Source organism: Heteronotia binoei, unplaced genomic scaffold (genome assembly GCF_032191835.1).
Source record: "Heteronotia binoei isolate CCM8104 ecotype False Entrance Well unplaced genomic scaffold, APGP_CSIRO_Hbin_v1 ptg001143l, whole genome shotgun sequence".
NCBI lineage: Eukaryota > Metazoa > Chordata > Lepidosauria > Squamata > Gekkonidae > Heteronotia > Heteronotia binoei.
The window spans coordinates 47,598-66,036 of NW_026800190.1; the positions used below are offsets into that span (position 1 = coordinate 47,598).

At 51.1% G+C, this 18,439-nt stretch overlaps 1 protein-coding gene across 1 annotated transcript in view; it reads right to left on the reverse strand.

Moving 5' to 3' along the window:
• Positions 1–18,439, reverse strand: part of LOC132590909 (E3 ubiquitin-protein ligase UBR4-like) — a gene marked incomplete at its 3' end in the record, with an annotated part of 94,650 nt that overhangs the window by 47,097 nt on the left and 29,114 nt on the right. The window contains exons 24-38 of the mRNA XM_060263833.1: positions 17,631–17,753; positions 16,357–16,586; positions 15,130–15,254; positions 14,590–14,687; positions 12,153–12,310; positions 11,790–11,999; positions 10,792–10,893; positions 8,210–8,310; positions 7,598–7,796; positions 6,502–6,690; positions 5,335–5,398; positions 4,804–4,995; positions 2,722–2,792; positions 2,416–2,563; positions 1,320–1,547 (exon numbers count right to left, since the gene is read on the reverse strand). Coding sequence (XP_060119816.1) covers positions 1,320–1,547; positions 2,416–2,563; positions 2,722–2,792; positions 4,804–4,995; positions 5,335–5,398; positions 6,502–6,690; positions 7,598–7,796; positions 8,210–8,310; positions 10,792–10,893; positions 11,790–11,999; positions 12,153–12,310; positions 14,590–14,687; positions 15,130–15,254; positions 16,357–16,586; positions 17,631–17,753 — 2,238 coding nt within the window. The remainder of the gene's footprint in view (positions 1–1,319; positions 1,548–2,415; positions 2,564–2,721; positions 2,793–4,803; positions 4,996–5,334; positions 5,399–6,501; positions 6,691–7,597; positions 7,797–8,209; positions 8,311–10,791; positions 10,894–11,789; positions 12,000–12,152; positions 12,311–14,589; positions 14,688–15,129; positions 15,255–16,356; positions 16,587–17,630; positions 17,754–18,439) is intronic.

The window sequence follows — 18,439 nt, forward strand, 5'->3', positions numbered from 1 at the left end:
TGCCGGAAGATGCAGTGGTGGCCACAGGCAGAGACAGCTTTAAGGGGTGTATTTTAATGGCAAATAGAGGGATTCATGGAGAAAAGGTCTGTCTGTGGCTACCAGCCATGGTGACTAAAGAGAAACTTCTGAATCCCAGAGCCAGAAGGCAACATCAGGGGAAGGCCTTGGCCTTTGTGCCCTGTTTGTTTGGCCCTGCAGGGAAACTGGCTGGTCACAGTGTGAGACAGGAAGCTGGACTAGATGGACATAAGAATTTAAGAACATAAGAGAAGCCATGTTGGATCAGGCCAATGGCCCCTCCAGTCCAACACTATGTGTCACATAAGAACATAAGAGAAGCCATGTTGCATCAGGCCAATCGCCCATCCAGTCCAACACTCTGTGGCCAAAAAACCCAGATGCCATCAAGAGGTCCATCAGTGGGGCCAGGACACTAGAGGCCCTCACACTTTGCACCCTCCACAAGCACCAAGAATACAGAGCATCACTGCCCCAGACATAAGAGAAGCCATGTTCCAACTTTATGATTATTAGGAAGGGAACCGAAAATAAATCAACCAGAATTATAATGTCACTGTATAAAGCGATGGTGTGGCCTCATTTGGAATACTGTGTCCAGTTCTGGCCACTGCACCTCAAAGAAAGATATTCTCTGTTTTTCACAACTGAAGAATTTATGGGCACTCAAGGAAATTAATCAGCAGTAGGTTTACAACAGATAAAAGGAAACATTCCTTCACCCAAAGAGCCATTAGCATATGGTATTCACCGCCACAGGAAGCAGTGGTGGCTACAAGCATAAACTGTGACTGAATAAACATTTGGAGCAAAGGTTCATCAGTGGCTGTTAGCCACAACGTCTAGATGGAACTCTGTCTGGAACCGTGATGCTCTGTATTCTGGGTGCTTGGGGGAGGGGTGACAGTGGGAGGGCTTCTGGTGTCCTGGCCCCACTGGTGGACCTCCTGATGGCACCTGGGGTTTTTTGACCACTGTGTGACACAGAGTGTTGGACTGGATGGGCCATTGTCCTGATCCAACATGGCTTCTCTTATGTTCTTATGTGACACAGAGTGTTGGACTGGATGGGCCACTGGCCTGATCCAACATGGCTTCTCTTATGTTCTTATGTTCATGTTGGATCAAGCCAATGGCCCATCCTGTCCAACACTCTGTGTCACCCAGTGGCCAAAAACCCCAGGTGCCATCAGGAGGCCCATCGGTGGGGCCAAGGGCATGATCTAGCAGGACCCTTTTTGTGTTCTTCCAGCAGCAGGAGGCTGCTCTCCTAGCACTGACAACCGTGCAGGCCATACCTGGGACTGCAGCTGCTCCCGACAGCCCTCCACGTTCCTGCACAGGCTGCTCTTCTTGGGCTTCTCCTCGTCGGAGCCTCGCCCGTCACTGATGCAGACTTTGGACTTGTCTGTGGGAGAGGTGCTGGAGTGCCGTACGACGCTCTCAGGAACACGGGGCTCGCTCTGGAAGGCTGACTCCTTCATAGTGGAGCTCATGCCGCTGCTGGGGGTTCTCTTCACTAAGGCCTTGGGAATCAAGAGAAATGGCACAGATGTTGCTCCAGCCCTTGAAAGGCATCCCTGGGGCTTCTCTGGCACTCCTGGCTGCCTTGGCTCAGCCTGCTAGCAGCACAGACTGAACTCTTCAAGCACCGTGACCCTCGTTCTAGACTTGGCCACCATGGTCCGGATGTGGAACTGAAACTGAGGAGGCCTGCCCCTGGATCAAATAACTCAAAAAGAGCAGGTGAAAGGCACCACGGACTTCACACCACAAAGCAAGGGCAGGTTCCCAAAGGCTAAGACTCTTAAGGAACAGAGAAGGTGACAGCTCATTCAAGACCCTTGGACCAAAAAAAAAAATCTATCTGGAGGATTCTCACCACCCACAAAAGCGAGCTCTTAATCCAGCTCCTATAAAAATCAAGGTGAGAATGCCCCACACTAAAACCAAAGAACTGGAGGGTGCCTTAAAGATCATCTAGTCCAACTCTCTGCTCAGCGCAGCAGATCCAAAGTAACATGGTTCCCACCATCACCCTCCTAGGTAACCGGTTCTGAAGTCAAACCTCTCTCACTAGTAGGAATTTCTCCTAACGTTCAATTAAAATTACTCTCCTGGGTCTGGTCTTGCTCTCTGGTGCAGCAGAAACAAAAGGATTGTCACATAAGAGAGGGAAAACAATTATCCACCCTTGCTCAAAATCAAATACACCTTCCCCCTTTAATCTTTCCTTGCTGGACTTGATTCAGACACCCCACCTTCCTCTGAACCTTTCCAATTTCAACACAACCTTCTTAAGGCAAAAAGCCCACAGCCAGAATCTTCTCTAACACAGCCTCGGGGTCCTCACAGCCCTTCTGGTGTCCAAGTTCCCTCCCAAATCCAGCTTACCAGGCAACTGCCATCTTCTTTCGCTCCACAGTCGCAGAAGAATGAACCATACTTGGCGTATGAGATCTCATGGTCTTTGTGGCAAACTTTGGCGCAAACAGTGCAAACTCCGACACCGTCAACCATCTTACAGGTGTGGCAGTGGTACCTGCGTGGTTCGAAGTAAGACACACCGAACATATTTACACGACAATGACTTGCGGCAGACACAGGAACCGACCCCAGCGTGCGACAGTGGAGCCGATGAATGCCAAAGCCACCAGGCAATAAATGCACCCAGCTAAATACCCCACAAGCAAAACTCACCAGTGTTGGTTCATGAATTCTTTCTGTGTGATTGTAAAGGTGCAAAGTTTGTTGCAGAGGGAGTCTTCATCCTACCCGCACACACAAAAACAGAAAGACGTTTAGCCAGGAGAGACAGTTTGGTGTAGTGGTGAAGTGTGTGGACTCTTATCTGGGAGAACCGGGTTTGATTCCCCACTCCCCCACTTGCAGCTGCTGAAATGGCCTTGGGTCAGCCATAGTGGTTAAGTGTGCGGACTCTTATCTGGGAGAACTGGGTTTGATTCCCCACTCCTCCACTTGCAGCTGCTGGAATGGCCTTGGGTCAGTCATAGTGGTTAAGTGAGCGGACTCTTATCTGGGAGAACCGGGTTTGATTCCCCACTCCTCTACTTGCAGCTGCTAGCATGGCCTTGGGTCAGCCATAGCTCTGGCAGAGGTTGTCCTTGAAAGGGCAGCTGCTGTAGGAGCCCTCTCCAGCCCCACCCACCTCACAGGGTGTTTGTTGAGGGGGAGGAAGGGAAAGGAGATTCTGAGCAGCTCTGAGACTCTTCGGATTGGGAAGCAGGATATAAATCCAATATCATCTTCTTCTACAAGCTATATAACGTTGCCAGCTCTGGGTTGGGAAATACCTGGAAATTCTTGGGGTGCGGCCTGGGGGAAGCTTGATGTGGGGAGAGGAGGGGAGGGACCTCAGCAGGTTACAACGCTATACAGTCCATCCTCCGAAGCCACCGTTCTCTCCAGTGGAACTGATCTCTTTTGTCTGGAGATCAGTTGCAATAGCGGGAGATCTAGCAGCCCTACCCACCCTCACTAACAGTAGACAGGACAGGAAACCTCTTTTTGGCCTATAAAGCTGCACAGACAAAACAGGCGTTCACAAGCCTGAATCTTCTTTTATAGAAAAATCTTGCCTGTGCACAGAAGAGCAGTTTTCTCCCCAATGTGCTAGTTTTTTTCCCACTGCAGAGATTTAAGTTGCTCTTTTTTGCAAAGGAAAGCATGCAGTCATGCAAGCCCCCTTTGAAGCAACCCAGCCCAAGGTGGAGTAGGCACCTCACACAAAAACAGCAGCATGTGCATGACCCTGACGAAGCAGGCTCTGTGCAACGAAAGCTGCTGCCTTGCCTCACTTGAGGAATAAAGAGCTCCCTACAGCACCATTTCAGGCCTTGGATGGAGCATTCCAGCAGAAGAAATGCACTTGTTTTGGAGGCCTGGCCCCCTTCGCTTGTTGCAGCACAAAGGAATGGCAATTTTGAGCCACCTAAGTGGCTGCCCTTCCTTTCTTCTGCAGCAGACTCAGTGCAAATCCAAGTCCAAGTGCGGTCTCCTTTGGAATACTGTGTACAATTCTGGTCACCGCACCTCAAAAAGGATATTATAGCACTGGAAAAAGTGCAGAAAAGGGCAACTAGAATGATTAAAAAGTTGGAACACTTTCCCTAAGAAGAAAGGTTAAAATGCTTGGGGCTCTTTAGCATGGAGAAACGTCGACTGCGGGGTGACATGATAGAGGTTTACAAGATAATGCATGGGATGGAGAAGGTAGAGAAAGAAGTCCTTTTCTCCCTTTCTCACAATGCAAGAACTCGTGGGCATTCGATGAAATTGCTGAGCAGAAAGGTTAAAACGGATAGAACAAAGTACTTCTTCACCCAAAGGGTGATTAACATGTGGAATTCACTGCCACAGGAGGTGATGGCGGCTACAAGCACAGACAACTTCAAGAGGGGGTTAGATAAATATATATATATATTGGCCACTGTGTGACACAGAGTGTTGGACTGGATGGGCCATTGGCCTGATCCAACATGGCTTCTCTTATGTTCTTATGTTCAAATCCTCCAAAATGAGTATCTTTCTTACTCTGGAATGCTAGGGCCATGTGCTCTATCCATTCCAGAACCTGGAACACTGCCACCCACCCCATCTGGCCTCAGGGCAATGGCCTTTCCTTTTGCTTTCTCCTGCGCACTGCTATCATCTCTGGACTCTGCTACTGAGGCCACATTTGAACTCAAGAGCTTCCTAGCCCACAGGTCTACCTTCTGCTCCCCGGGCAAGCCTGCTCTACATCCATCCTACTCCACCCACCGAGTCTTCAGCTTGCGAATCTTCCTCTTCCACAGCCAGCTCTTCCACCCAATCGGAGTCCACCTCGATGGCCCTCTCCTCGCCGTCCACCGAGAGGTGGGGGGTGCCCTGGCTGCCAGTCTGGCTCAGGGCGTTGGTGACGTCAGCCAGGTAGGACACAATGTGGCAGGTGCACTCCAGGACGGTCGCGTGCTGCAGGAGATCATTAAGCAGAGACCCAACTTAATTAGCAGTCCTCTTCATCGGATTTAGTTCTTAATCCGTTAAAGAAACCAAGTCCAGTAACAATAACTTCTTTATGCCCAACTTGTTTACTAGGATTCCCTAAAAGCCCATGCATGGAAAACAGCCATTTCTCCTTCTCTTTCAGGAGAAAAAAGCTTGCAAGAAGAGCTTCAGACCTCCCCCAGAAATAAGGGGCCTCTCAGGCTGAGAAGTTCCACCGTCTCTTCTTTTTGCACCCAGCTCTGCCCTCTGTCACGTGGATCGCAAGGGACTGAGGCACCCCAAAAACCCGTCTTCCCATCTTACCTTGCCGTGCATGACGTTGGCGTTCATTTTCTCAATCACGTTCTTCTGAGACAAGTATTTCTTGCTGGAAAGGCACAAGGAGGCGGCCTCAGAAACAAAGCAGCAAACTGGCTGACCCTTTGCTGCTAGCCTCAGACCTCACGGAAGGTGGCGGAACCCACCGTCAACACCCTCCACCCTTCACACAGAGACACAGTCCCAACATCACACCTCTGGCAGAGCCACAATGAACCCTCCCAGACAGCCCGCCTTCTGCCCCCAAAGCCCCATGAGATGGCTGGGGCTAATGGCAGGAAAAAACAGAGCCTTGCTGCCATAGCAACCAGACCGCAGCTTGGCTGCAAGACAGGCCTGTGCCCCTGCTGCTGGGGCAATGGAAGCCAGCATCTTGAGGCTCTCTGCTCTTCTGCAACTTGGCATCAGCCATTAGCAACCCACTGCTGGCCTAACCCATTGGCAAGCCAGGATTTCAGTTAAATGCAAGTGAGAACAACTTAAACCTGGAGCGTACTGAAATCTCACTGGCTGCTTTGGCCAGAGCAGCTCTTCTGGGATACCGGGAGCTTGAACTGCACAGCCACGTGAGACTGCTGCTGGTGGGGTGGGCTAGATGGGAATGCCTAGATGGGAAGCCTTACTAAGCTCCAAACTGCAGCCACAATTCAGGAAAGGTTCCTATGGACACCTTCTCCCCCCCACTGCCCCAGCGATTTTGTGACACTGGACTCCCAACTTCGTTCTGCTGCTTCAAACCAACACGGCTACCACGACCTGAATCTATTCTAAAGAAGCCGCTCCCCATAACAGGAGTTTCCAAGCAGCTGGTGACACAATGCAGGATGGTGCCTGTCTAAAAGGCTGTGCATGGGCACAAGTATCTGGACTGTGGCTTAAAAACCAAGAAGCAGAAGTTACAGCAGATGCCTCAAAGCTCTGAAATGGAGCAGCTGCCTTTGGACAGAGGAGGCCTTGACACCTTCAACAGCAAGCCTGGAAAGGCCTTCAGCCGAAGACTGAGGGGTCAGGAACCACCACTGGGTGTAAAGAACACGTCACACTAAACGGGCTGCCCATTTGTTGCCAGATCAGCTCCTCAACAGCCTCAGCCAGTTGTCAGCAACCTCAAAGAGACACCCACCCACCCACCCCTCAAATGTCATCTCTTACCATCTCCCCAGCCAATCGACTGCTGCGCTGTGAAGCTGGAGATGCCCCGCCCCTTGCCCGGCGCCAGCCAAGGTAGCCATGACAACCATGAGCTCAGGGAAGCCGGTCCCGTCACCATTTGCCAGCATCTCCGTGGCCATCGGGATGAGGGTGGTCAGAAGGACAGTGCAGGCGCCTTCGCCAACTTGGCTGGGGATGAAGAGAGCAGGTTGGACTCAGCAAGACCCAGGTCAAGTTTTGCATACTCTTTTCAACATAAACTCCTTGCTGGCATATCCGAGGGACCCAATCACATATATAACCAGATCCCTGTTTGAACTCTGTGACTGATTCAAGCAGCGGCATTCAGCCAGCCTTTTCCACTCATGCCAAAACCAAACAGAGCAGGAGGGACCCATCACAGGGGATGGTTCAACAACAGCACAAGTGAAATTCAAAGAGGAAAGAAAGAAAGAAAGAAAGAAAGAAAGAAAGAAAGAAAGAAAGAAAGAAAGAAAGAAAGAAAGAAAGAAAGAAAGAAAGAAAGAAAGAAAGAAAGAAAGAAAGAAAGAAAGAAAGAAAGAAAGAAAGAAAGAAAGAAAGAAAAGAAAAGAAAAGATAAATATACAGAAGGTAGATACATCTACAGTTTTAAGGGGGTGTAATGGCACTCTTGAGATTGTCTGTCTATCTAGGCATTTTCTTTCTCTCTCTCTCTCTCTCTTAGTTGGTAGTTTTTAAAATGTTTAATCCCATTATAAACTGTATGTATGTTTTATAATTGATTGTAGCAATTTTACCTCTGTTCTCTCAGCACAATTTATATGGGTCACTGTTACCAGCATTGGTTTTATCTGTATTGTTTTTGCTGGCTTCTGCTGTGAATAAACTTGATATCTCTCTCTCTCTCTCTCTCTCTCCATCTCTCTGTCTGTCTGTCTGTCTATCTATCATCTATCTATCTCTATCTCTCTCTCTCTATCCATCCATCCATCCACCCCACTTAGTACTAATTATACAGCTACTGTCTGAAGCAGAAGTTAGAATCAAAAATTACTTTAAGTAATTTCAGCCCCCGCCCCCCCACCGGCTGCCAGGGATGGGTCCCCAAACGCACCTGTTCTCTCGAACGATGTAGGTGGTGAGGAGCTGGAGCAGCTGCCTGTTCTCCTGAACCACGTCCAGCTGGTCGGACTCCTTGGGGGGCGAGGTGGTCATCCGCGTCAGCCAAGCCTGAAGGCGCGATGGCTCCACGCAGGCCAGCTGGGCCAGGGAGCCGCAGAGGCGCAGGAGGCTGGGGTTAGGGCTCTTCTCCGCTGAAAGGGAAGAGGCAGATCAGAGGAGGAGACCAGGAAGGCAGACCCGGGGCTCTGGACTGCACACATTTCCCATTCGCAGAAAGATTCTATGCCACGGAAAGGCACACTGCACCCATCAAGACAGGCCATCTCCCAAGTCAGCAGCAAAAACAAACAACCACAAGAACAAATGCAAAATAATGGACTAGAATCTGAGAGACCCAGGTTCGAATCCCCACTCTGCCATGGAAGCCCCCGGACTGACCCAGGGCCAGTCCCTTCCTCTCAGCCTAGCCTCCTCCACAGGGCTATTGTGAGGATAAAATGGAGAAGGATGCAAGCTGCCTTCTGCCCCCAGGGGACAGAAAAGCGAGGTATAAATGACATCACCAACAAATAATAATAATGAAATGCGAAAGAGGTCCACTCACTCAGCTGGAAGAGCTTGGTGAAAAACTTCAGCACTCTGTTGCAGAATTTTGCAGAGAGGTTTTCATTGGCCGTAGCCATCATGATCTGGACCAGCTCTCCACTAGTTGGGAGGAAAAAAAGGAAAGGGAAGGAAGGAGGGAACAAGACAATGAGAGAAGATGTCTGGGACCTAAAGAACTGCACAAGTAGGTCCATGGGACTTTGTGGTTTTGTGTTTCTCAAATGGCAACACGTTTCCCAGAAAACCACTTTGGAAACTAGGGGGATTTTCTTGCTGGGATATGGGGTGGAGAAGCCTGCTGTTCGCAGGAAGGTGGCCAGAGAGCCCCACCACTAGGTGGCACTGTTTCACTCCAAGGCTTTCCCAGCTCCCTGTCTTCTGCCACTTCCTCCCTGCAAAGTTCTGAAGGCCCACGCCAGATACGAGGCTGGTGCCAAGGCAGCCTCTGATAACGGAAGACCCAAGGGGAAGAGCCACATCAGAACAAACACTGAGGATTCCTGTTCTGGCCAGCTCAGCTGCTCCAAGGCCACCAAGCACCCACCGCTCCCTCCCACCAGCCCAGGTGGCCAAGGGGGGAGATTACAGGCCAGGCAGAAGGGAGGGGCTCCTACTTTGGCCTGCCATTTGGGGTCTGCTGCTAGCAGCAGGGACCTCTGCAGCAGTACGGGCTGAAGCGGACCAAGCTGCAGAACACACCACTGTGTTGCAGGGCCTAAACCAGGCTGAGCTCCCCGCTCTGCCATTCAGTCTCTGCTGCTTTGTTGTGAGGCAAAATGGGGCTGCCACCCTTACAGGAACATCCCGATTGTAACAAAGAGAGGCTACACCCCATAGTAGGGACATGAGAGAGGATTACAAGATTATGCACGGAATAGAGAAGGCAGAGAAAGAAGTCCTTTTCTCCCTTTCTCACAATACAAGAACTCGTGGGCATTCAATGAAATTGCTGAGCAGTCGGGTCAAAACGGACAAAAGGTAGTCCTTCTTCACCCAAAGGGGGATTAACACATGGAATTCACTGCCACAGGAGGTGGTGGCAGCTGCAAGCATAGCCAGCTTCAAGAGAGGATTGGATAAACATCTGTAGCAGAGGTTCATCAGTGGCTATTAGCCACAGGGGACAGATGGAACTCAGTGTGTGGGGCAGTAATGCTCTGACTTCTTGGTGCTTGTGGGGGGTGGGCTACAGTGGGAGGACTTCTAGTGTCCTGGCCCCACTGATGGACCTCCTGAAGGCACCTGGTTTTTTGGCCCCAGTGTCACACAGAGTGTTGGACTGGAGAGGCCACTGGCCTGATCCAACATGGCTTCTCTGATGTTCTTATTGACAAACAATAAGGCTTTCACTCATATCCCATGAAAGGATTTCACATATACACATGAAGCTGCCTTCTACTGTATCAAACCCTCAGTCCATCAGAGTCAGCAACGTCTATTCAAACTAGAAGAAGAAGAAGAAGAATTGCAGATTTATACCCCACCCTTCTCTCTGAATCAGAGACTCAGAGCGGCTTACAATCTCCCATATCTTCTCCCCCCACAACAGACACCCTGTGGGGTGGGTGGGGCTAAGAGGGCTCTCACAGCAGCTGCCCTTTCAAAGACAACCTCTGCTAGAGCTATGGCTAACCCAAGGCCATTACAGCAGGTGCAAGTGGAAGAGTGGGGAATCAAACCCGGTTCTCCCAGATAAGAGTCCACACACTTAACCACTATGGCTGACCCAAGGCCATTCCAGCACCTGCAAGTGGAGGAGTGGGGAATCAAACCCGGTTCTCCCAGATAAGAGTCCACTCACTTGACCGAAGGCCATTCCAGCAGGTGCAAGTGGAGGAGTGGGGAATCAAACCCAGTTCTCCCAGATAAGAGTCTGCTCACTTAACCACTATGGCTGACCGAAGGCCATTCCAGCAGCTGCAAGTGGAAGAGTGGGGAATCAAACCCGGTTCTCCCAGATAAGAGTCCACTAGCAGCACCTCTCCAGGATCTCAGGCAGAGGTCTTCGACATCTCCTGCTCCTCTCAACTGGAGATGCCGGGGATTGAACCTGGGACCTTCCGCTGAGCCTCAACACCTCCCCTAACTTCCCACAATGCATGTTGAGTTTATGGAATCTGCTGTCGTAAGGTCACTGCCTTCGAATGGCTTTCAATCTGACACAGCAGCACAGGACAGGTGGAGAGGCAACGTGGAGCCTCCATGGCCAGCGGCAGTGTGTCCTATAAGAACAATTGCAAGGGGAAGGCCTCTGACCTTCAGTGCCTGCTGCTGGTGGGTTTCTCCAAGCTGCACCTGGCTGGCCACTTTGGGGGACACCTCGCAGGACGAATAGTTGGATCCAGCACAGAAGCCCTCCCCACGTGGGGAGTGCTCTACCGGCACTAGTTATTTATTCTGCTTTATTAAGTTGGATTTCCTGGTCACCCTTCCCTGAAAGCTGGGCTTGGAGCGACTTACAACAAACTAGAAACAACAAAGATATTCCATCAGAATTTTTAAAAACCTGTGTTCTTAACAGCGTCCCAATCAAAGAACGGTCAAAATAACCGGCTGCTGTAAGAAGAAAGCGGCCCTCACCTCTCCGAGAAAAACTCTTCCATGGCTTTGCGGGCCTGGCTGCTCTCCAGCTGCTTCTCCAGGTGCTGCAAGCACTCCTCCAGGATTGTTTCGTCAAGGCCACTGGGAGGGGGAGGGGGAGGGAGGAGGGTAACGATAGAGTCCACGAAAGCACAGGCACTTTGAGGCCAGGAGGAGGGAAGCTCCTGAACTGGGCAAATCTGCAACTGCTCAGGTCTGGACAGAGTCCTTTAAAAGCACTTTTGTGAATGAGACAGAGGTTGACAAAAAGTGTTGTCAACTCTGTAACAGTTAACACAACCACAAGGTCCTCTCTCATGGGGGGGGGGCTTCAAGTAAGCACATGGGGAGGGTCACACAAGAGCCATGGATCCACGAGATACCCCAAATGCAAATGAGTAACATGTGGAATTCACTGCCACAGGAGGTGGTGGCGGCCACAAGCATAGCCAGCTTCAAGAGGGGGTTAGATAAAAATATGGAGCAGAGGTCCATCAGTGGCTATTAGCCACTGTGTGTGTGTGTGTGTGTGTATAATTTTTTTTGGCCACTGTGTGACACAGAGTGTTGGACTGGATGGGCCATTGGCCTGATCTAACATGGCTTCTCTTATGTTCTTATATCGGGGGAAAGTGATGCTCTGTATTCTTGGTGGTTGTGGGAGGGGGGAAGCAGTGGGAGGGCTTCTGGTGTCTTGGCCCCACTGATGGACCTCCTGATGGCACCTGGGTTTTTGTCCACTGTGTGACGCAGAGTGTTGGACTGGATGGGCCACTGGCCTGATCTAACAGGGCTTCTCTTATGTCTGGGGCAGTGATGCTCTGTCTTCTTGGTGCTTGGAGGGGGGACAGTGGGACGGCTTCTAGCCCCAGAGATGGGCCTCCTGATGGTACCTGGGTTTTTGTCCATTGCGTGACGCAGAGTGTTGGACTGGATGGGCCATTGGCCTGATCTAACATGGCTTCTCTTAGGTTCTTATGTTCACCAAAGCCGAGTACCTGTTGGGGTCGGAGTGGTTGGCCAGGATGTTGTAGCAGCCCATGATCAGCTTCTCATAGACACGGGACAGGAACTCATCAGACTCTGCCGGGCCCAGGATCCTCTCCAGGGAGTTGCTGCTGATCTCAGCCACGCTCTCCGTGCTGGTCTCCAAGAGGAGAGGCAGGAGGGTGCGGATCACCTGCGAGGGGTTCAATTCGTCTGACCACCTGGTGGGAGAGAGAAGAGACGGTCAGAGAGCTTCCCCGCCAGGAAGACACGGAAGCAACCATCACCACAGTCTGGGCCCTGCAACCCAGCGATCAAGTTCGCAGGCCTGGTGGGAAGGAAAAGGACGCTGCACTGACGAGGTCTGCACTCACACAACAAGGTCCCCGGTGAGTCTGACCAAGGAGAGGAGGCTGCGCTTCAAGGAAGCCGCGAGAGGGAGGCTCTGGCTGCAAAGGGTACCAAGATGGGCAGCCTGAACGGCACTGATGTAGCTCTCTGCCGGGATTGTGTCGTTCGCAAAAGCGTTGCGCTAAAAAGAAAAAAGCACCAAGAGAAAAAGGAACATGGTTTAGCGAGAGGCAAGGAAACAGAATGCAGAGCAAAAGAAGAAGATATTGGACTTATATTCCGCCCTCCACTCTGAATCTCAGAGTCTCAGAGAGAGGCTCACAATCTCCTTTATCTTCCTCCCCTACAACAGACACCCTGTGAGGTGGGTGGGGCTGAGAGAGCTCTCACAGCAACTGCCCTTAAAAACCTCTGCCAGAGCTATGGCTGACCCAAGGCCATTCCAGCAGCTGCAAGTGGAGGAGGGGGGAATCAAACCCGGTTCTCCCAGATAAGAGTCCACACACTTAACAACTAGAGCTGACCCAAGGCCATTCCAGCAGCTGCAAGTGGAGGAGCGGGGAATCAAACCAGGTTCTCCCAGATAAGAGTCCGCTCTCTTAACCACTATGGCTGCCCCAAGGCCATTCCAGAAGCTGCAAGGGGAGGAATGGGGAATTAAACCTGGTTCTCCCAGATAAGAGTCCGCTCTCTTAACCACTATGGCTGCCCCAAGGCCATTCCAGCAGCTGCAAGGGGAGGAGTGGGGAATCAAACCTGGTTCTCCCAGATAAGAGTCCGCTCACTTAACCACTATGGCTGACCCAAGGCCATTCCAGCAGCTGCAAGGGGAGGAATGGGGAATTAAATCTGGTTCTCCCAGATAAGAGTCTGCGCACTTCACCACTATGGCTGACCCAAGGCCATTCCAGCAGCTGCAAGTGGAGGAGTGGGGAATCAAACCCGGTTCTCCCAGATAAGAGTCTGCGCACTTCACCACTACGGCTGACCCAAGGCCATTCCAGCAGCTGCAAGGGGAGGAGTGGGGAATCAAACCCGGTTCTCCCAGATAAGAGTCCTCTCACTTAACCACTACGGCTGACCCAAGGCCATTCCAGCAGCTGCAAGGGGAGGAGGGGGGAATCAAACCCGGTTCTCCCAGATAAGAGTCCGCTCACTTCACCACTATGGCTGACCCAAGGCCATTCCAGCAGCTGCAAGGGGAGGAGTGGGGAATCAAACCCGGTTCACCCAGATAAGAATCCACACACTTCACCACTATGGCTGACCCAAGGCCATTCCAGCAGCTGCAAGTGGAGGAGTGGGGAATCAAACCCGGTTCTCCCAGATAAGAGTCCTCTCACTTAACCACTATGGCTGATCCAAGGCCATTCCAGCAGCTGCAAGTGGAGGAGGGGGGAATCAAACCCGGTTCTCCCAGATAAGAGTCCTCTCACTTAACCACTATAGCTGACCCAAGGCCATTCCAGCAGCTGCAAGTGGAGGAGCGGGGAATCAAACCAGGTTCTCCCAGATAAGAGTCCATGCACTTAACCACTATGGCTGACCCAAGGCCATTCCAACAGCTGCAAGTGGAAGAGTGGGGAATCAAACTCAGTTCTCCCAGATAAGAGTCCGCGCACTTAACCACTATGGCTGACCCAAGGCCATTCCAGCAGCTGCAAGTGGAGGAGTGGGGAATCAAACCAGGTTCTCCCAGATAAGAGTCCATGCACTTAACCACTATGGTTGACCCAAGGCCATTCCAGAAGCTGCAAGGGGAGGAATGGGGAATTAAACCTGGTTCTCCCAGATAAGAGTCTGCTCACTTAACCACTATGGCTGACCCAAGGCCATTCCAGCAGCTGCAAGGGGAGGAATGGGGAATTAAATCTGGTTCTCCCAGATAAGAGTCTGCGCACTTCACCACTAGGGCTGCCCAAAAGCCATTCCAGCAGGTGCAAGTGGAGGAATGTGGAATCAAACCCGGTTCTCCCAGATAAGAGTTTGCTCACTTAACCACTATGGCTGACCCAAGGCCATTCCAGCAGCTGCAAGTGGAGGAGTGGGGAATCAAACCCGGTTCTCCCAGATAAGCGTCCGCACGCTTAACCACTACACCAAACGGGCTCAAAAGAGGGACATCATCACTGAGGGGTCTGACATGAAGAAGAGGTCTCTTCTAGGCTGGCCAAGACTGTGATGTACTTGAGCTGAGTTTCAGCATCTCTCCCCCAGCAAACACACACCTTGGCTGAGCCCGGCTCTACAGAGGGGCACCGCAATGAGGCAAAAAGGACAGAACCAGGCTGAGAAATGGTTCCCATGGAAGAAAAGTGGGCCCAGACAATCTACACAGGAGGGAAGAAACCAGGAGGGAGGGGCAAGAGCAGTAGTTGATCCCTCTTGGAATGTTCTAGCTGCACCCAACTTCTGATGTTGCATTAAGACAGCTGGAGAGGGTGGAAGGACTGGACTCACCCAAGAACCAATGTTCGGGAACTCGTTGGTATGGATGTTGTTCCACGACTCACACAAGGCTTGCACTGCCGAAGGCAAATTCTGGACAAGAGTCGGCCCTGCATCGGAGAGAAGCGAGGCTCAAAATCCACAGACAAAGCTGGAGGTAGAGGAAGGTCAGCTGACCCCCACCCCTCCTTTCCCATGCTCATGTGAAGCCACTGCACCCTGAGGGGGATCTTTAATCCCTCCAGCTAGAAAGCAGACCTGGGACCTTATACAGGCACTCTAGAGCCTCCCCCAAAAGAATCCCCCCACAGGAACAAAGGTTTTTTTCTGAAAAAGAGGCTCTCGGCCTCCCAATGCAAGAACAGTCCCAACAACAGAAAAGCCTGGCCTAGGATCAGCTCTCAAGAAGCTTCGCTGTCACTCAGACCCCAAAGGACAGGGTGCCCTGGCATGGCAACTGCAGCCATTGCTCTTTGGAGCCCCAGCCCAATTCACCAGCCTCGCTCCTGGGCAAAGAGGCTCTTCCAAGGAGGAGAGGAGGTGGCGGCTCACCCAGGGTGTTGGCCTTGCACCGGCTGGACCCGATGGCCAGGACAGCAGCGTAGCCCTGCAGCTTTTCTTCGGTGGGCTTGTTCTCAGGGGAGCCTTCCTCAGAGAGGCTCTGCAGCAAGTAGGACCTGCACCGGGAGCAGAGTAAAGGAGCAGGGAGGCTCAGACTCAGAATCTCAATGATACGCAACTGGAAGAAGGCATACGGACATATGAAGCTGTCCTCTACTGAATCAGACCCCCTCCTCACCCCCTTGGCCCATCAAGGTCAGTACTGCACTGCTGCACTGGCTACCTATTGTGTTCCGAGTCCGTTTCAAGGTGTTGGTATCGACCTTTAAAGCCCTCTATGGTCAGGGGCCTGTCTATCTGCGGGACCGCCTTTCTCCACATGTTCCCCAGAGAGCACTGCGTTCAGGGACAAAAAATCTATTGTCCATCCCTGGACCAACGGAGGCTAGGCTGCATTCAGGGCCTTCTCGGTGGCAGCACCAGAATTGTGGAATGCTCTCCCGGTGGCCATAAGGGCCCTGCGGGATCTTTCTACTTTCCACAGGACCTGTAAGACCGAACTGTTCCGACAGGCCTTTGAGCTCTAACCGGGAGAGAACTGCCACCCTACATCATTACACAGTACTATCGGATCACCATCAGAAAAGGAGAACTTGCTTATATTGTAGTGATACAGCACCACGAAATGGTTTTAAAATCTTAAATTGTAATTATGTTTTATTGGTTTTTACTGGCTTTAACTTGTAAATATGAATGTTGTCAGCTGCCCTGAGTCCGCTTGCAGAGAGGGCGGGATAGAAATTTAAAGTAATAAATAAATAAATGCTGTCTCTTCTGACTGGCAGCAGCTCTCCGGGGTCTCAGGTTGAGGCTTCCCACATCACTTCCCAACTTGTCCATTCACCTGGAGATGCCGGGGATTGAACCTGAGACCTTCGGCATGTCAGGCAAATGCTCCACTGCTGAGACACACGCCGTGCCCCTGAACTGGGAGGGGTCTATCCATGTCAGTGTTGTCTGCTCAGACTGGCAGCAGTTCTCCAGGGTCTCAGGCAGACACCTTTTGCATCACACACTACCTGGTGGTTTGAACTGGAGACACTGGGGGCTGAACTTGGGACCTTCTGCATGCCAAGCAGAAACTCTACCACCCAGCCACGGCTCCTCCCCAAGGCAATCCTCCTTCTGGAACGCTTTGGGTACCAAAGACTTCCATACCTGGTGAATGTGGCATAGGTGTCAATCAGCTGCAAGGTAGCAGGCAGCAGGTTCTTGGTGATCTCTGATGATTTGTGTGGGTCGGTCTCAGCAGCGAGCTTGGAGAAGTGCTCGTCAAGGGAGACCTGGACTTTGGAAATGGCAGCGTCCAGCGTATAGATGGACTGCAAGCTGGGGACCTCGTGAAGCCGGAGAATGGTGGTGCAGTCAATCCCGCAGAAAGACGAAATCTTTGAAGAGAGCAGCAATTAATCACATTTGTACCCCCCCACATGCATCCTACAAGGAGTTCAAGGGGTGGGGTGGGGGCAAAGAGGGTCTTATCATTTAAACCTCAACATTTAACCCCATGAGGAAGAATAAGAATGACAGCAATTTGCCCAAAGCCACCCACAGTCCTCAGAGATAGAGCAGGGGTTTGGGGCCAGCCTCTTCCACATTCCAACTCAGTCCTTTAAATCTCTCACTCTGCCACATTCTAACTGAACAGGCATGGGAAGGCCAACAACATCCTGTGCACCCACTCCCCCCCACCACAGTCAGGGCAAAGGGCTCTTTAAGTCCCTCCTGCCCAGGCTGAGCTGCAAAAGAGGCCTTTGCTGAGCCCTTTTCCTTCTTATGCACCTGAGCTACTTACTCTACTCCCTCCCACACACAGTCAGGGCAAAGGGCTCTTTAAGTCCCTCCTGCCCAGGCTGAATGGCAAAGGAAGCCTTTGCAGAGCCCCCTCCTTCCTGTGCACCTGAGCTACTTACTCTACTCCCTCCCACACACAGTTGGGGCAAAGGGCTCTTTAAGTCCCTCCTGCCCAGGCTGAGCTGCAAAAGAAGCCTTTGCAGAGCTCTTCTCCTTCTGATGCACCTGAGCTACTTGTCCTAAGGCCCCAGCAAAGGGTTCTTCAGTCCCCTTCTACCTAGAACAAACAGCAACAGATGCCTTGGCAGAAATCCCCTTTATTTCAATCCTTGACCATGTGCTGCCATTGGCCTCATCCTTGGCTCACGTGGGAATAAGCATCTTGGGGAAAAGCAAAAGCCTCCAGGCACAAGAGGAAATTAAAAGAGCCTTTGTCTAGGACACCTTGAAAGAAAGTGACCAAGGTGCAGAACAGTGTGGCCCTTGGGATAAAAGATTACCCTAGGATCCAGATGGGAAATTTTTTGAGGGGTGGCCATCACTTGATCATTGGGGGTCCAGCTGCCTTACTCTAGTCCAACAGGAAACGCCTTCCCATGGCCACCAGCCATCAACATTCAATTTGCCCGCCAACACACCTGCCTAGCAAAGTACTCCTCGGCTATCTCCACATCGTACTTCACGGAGCTGCATTTGGCAGACGTCAGCTCCACGAGAGAGGCAGCATGCTCCGCTTTCATGCCCTGCTTGATGAGGTGATCCTAAGCAAAATTGGAAGGGGGAAAAAAAACAAAGCAGATGGGTCACACAAGGTAGAAAAAAAAAGCTTTATGGACAGCTGAAGCATAACGAAGGGCGATTTAACGAGAGGCACATCCCGTATCCAACGATGCTGGCAGTCAACCCAGCCCAGCGATAAGAGTGTGGGAAAGAGAGAAAAGGAGGCGATTTCTCTGATCTCCTCCCTTTGAGCAGCTGCGGGAACACAGACTGTTGACTTTTTTTAATCGAGCAGCACTTGCTGCCAATGCAATAGTGGACTTTTAAAAACCTAGTTGAGATTATTTAACATTCAATAAAACAACACAAGAGTAAAGCTGATGAAAGGCCTACAAACCACTGTTTTGAGAAACAGTAACCACATGGGAGTATTATCCAGAACAGGATTAACATTTATAGAAAAAAAATCTTCTTTCATCTCAATGTAGGAAGTAATGAAATGCTCTTTTTAACATATCATTCCCCAATTTCCTCTCCCTTAGAACAGCACTTTGAGAAAACTGCACAACTGATACTTTTTCTTCTGTCTTCCTCTTCCCCAATCAGAGTTTAATATTCATGATAGTCTTGATGTGAACTGTGTTTTGTTACTGTATTGCTGTGTTCTTTATATTAATTAACGGTTCTGCAAAGAACTGAAAAGAAAAAGAATCTAGAAGTCAGCTTA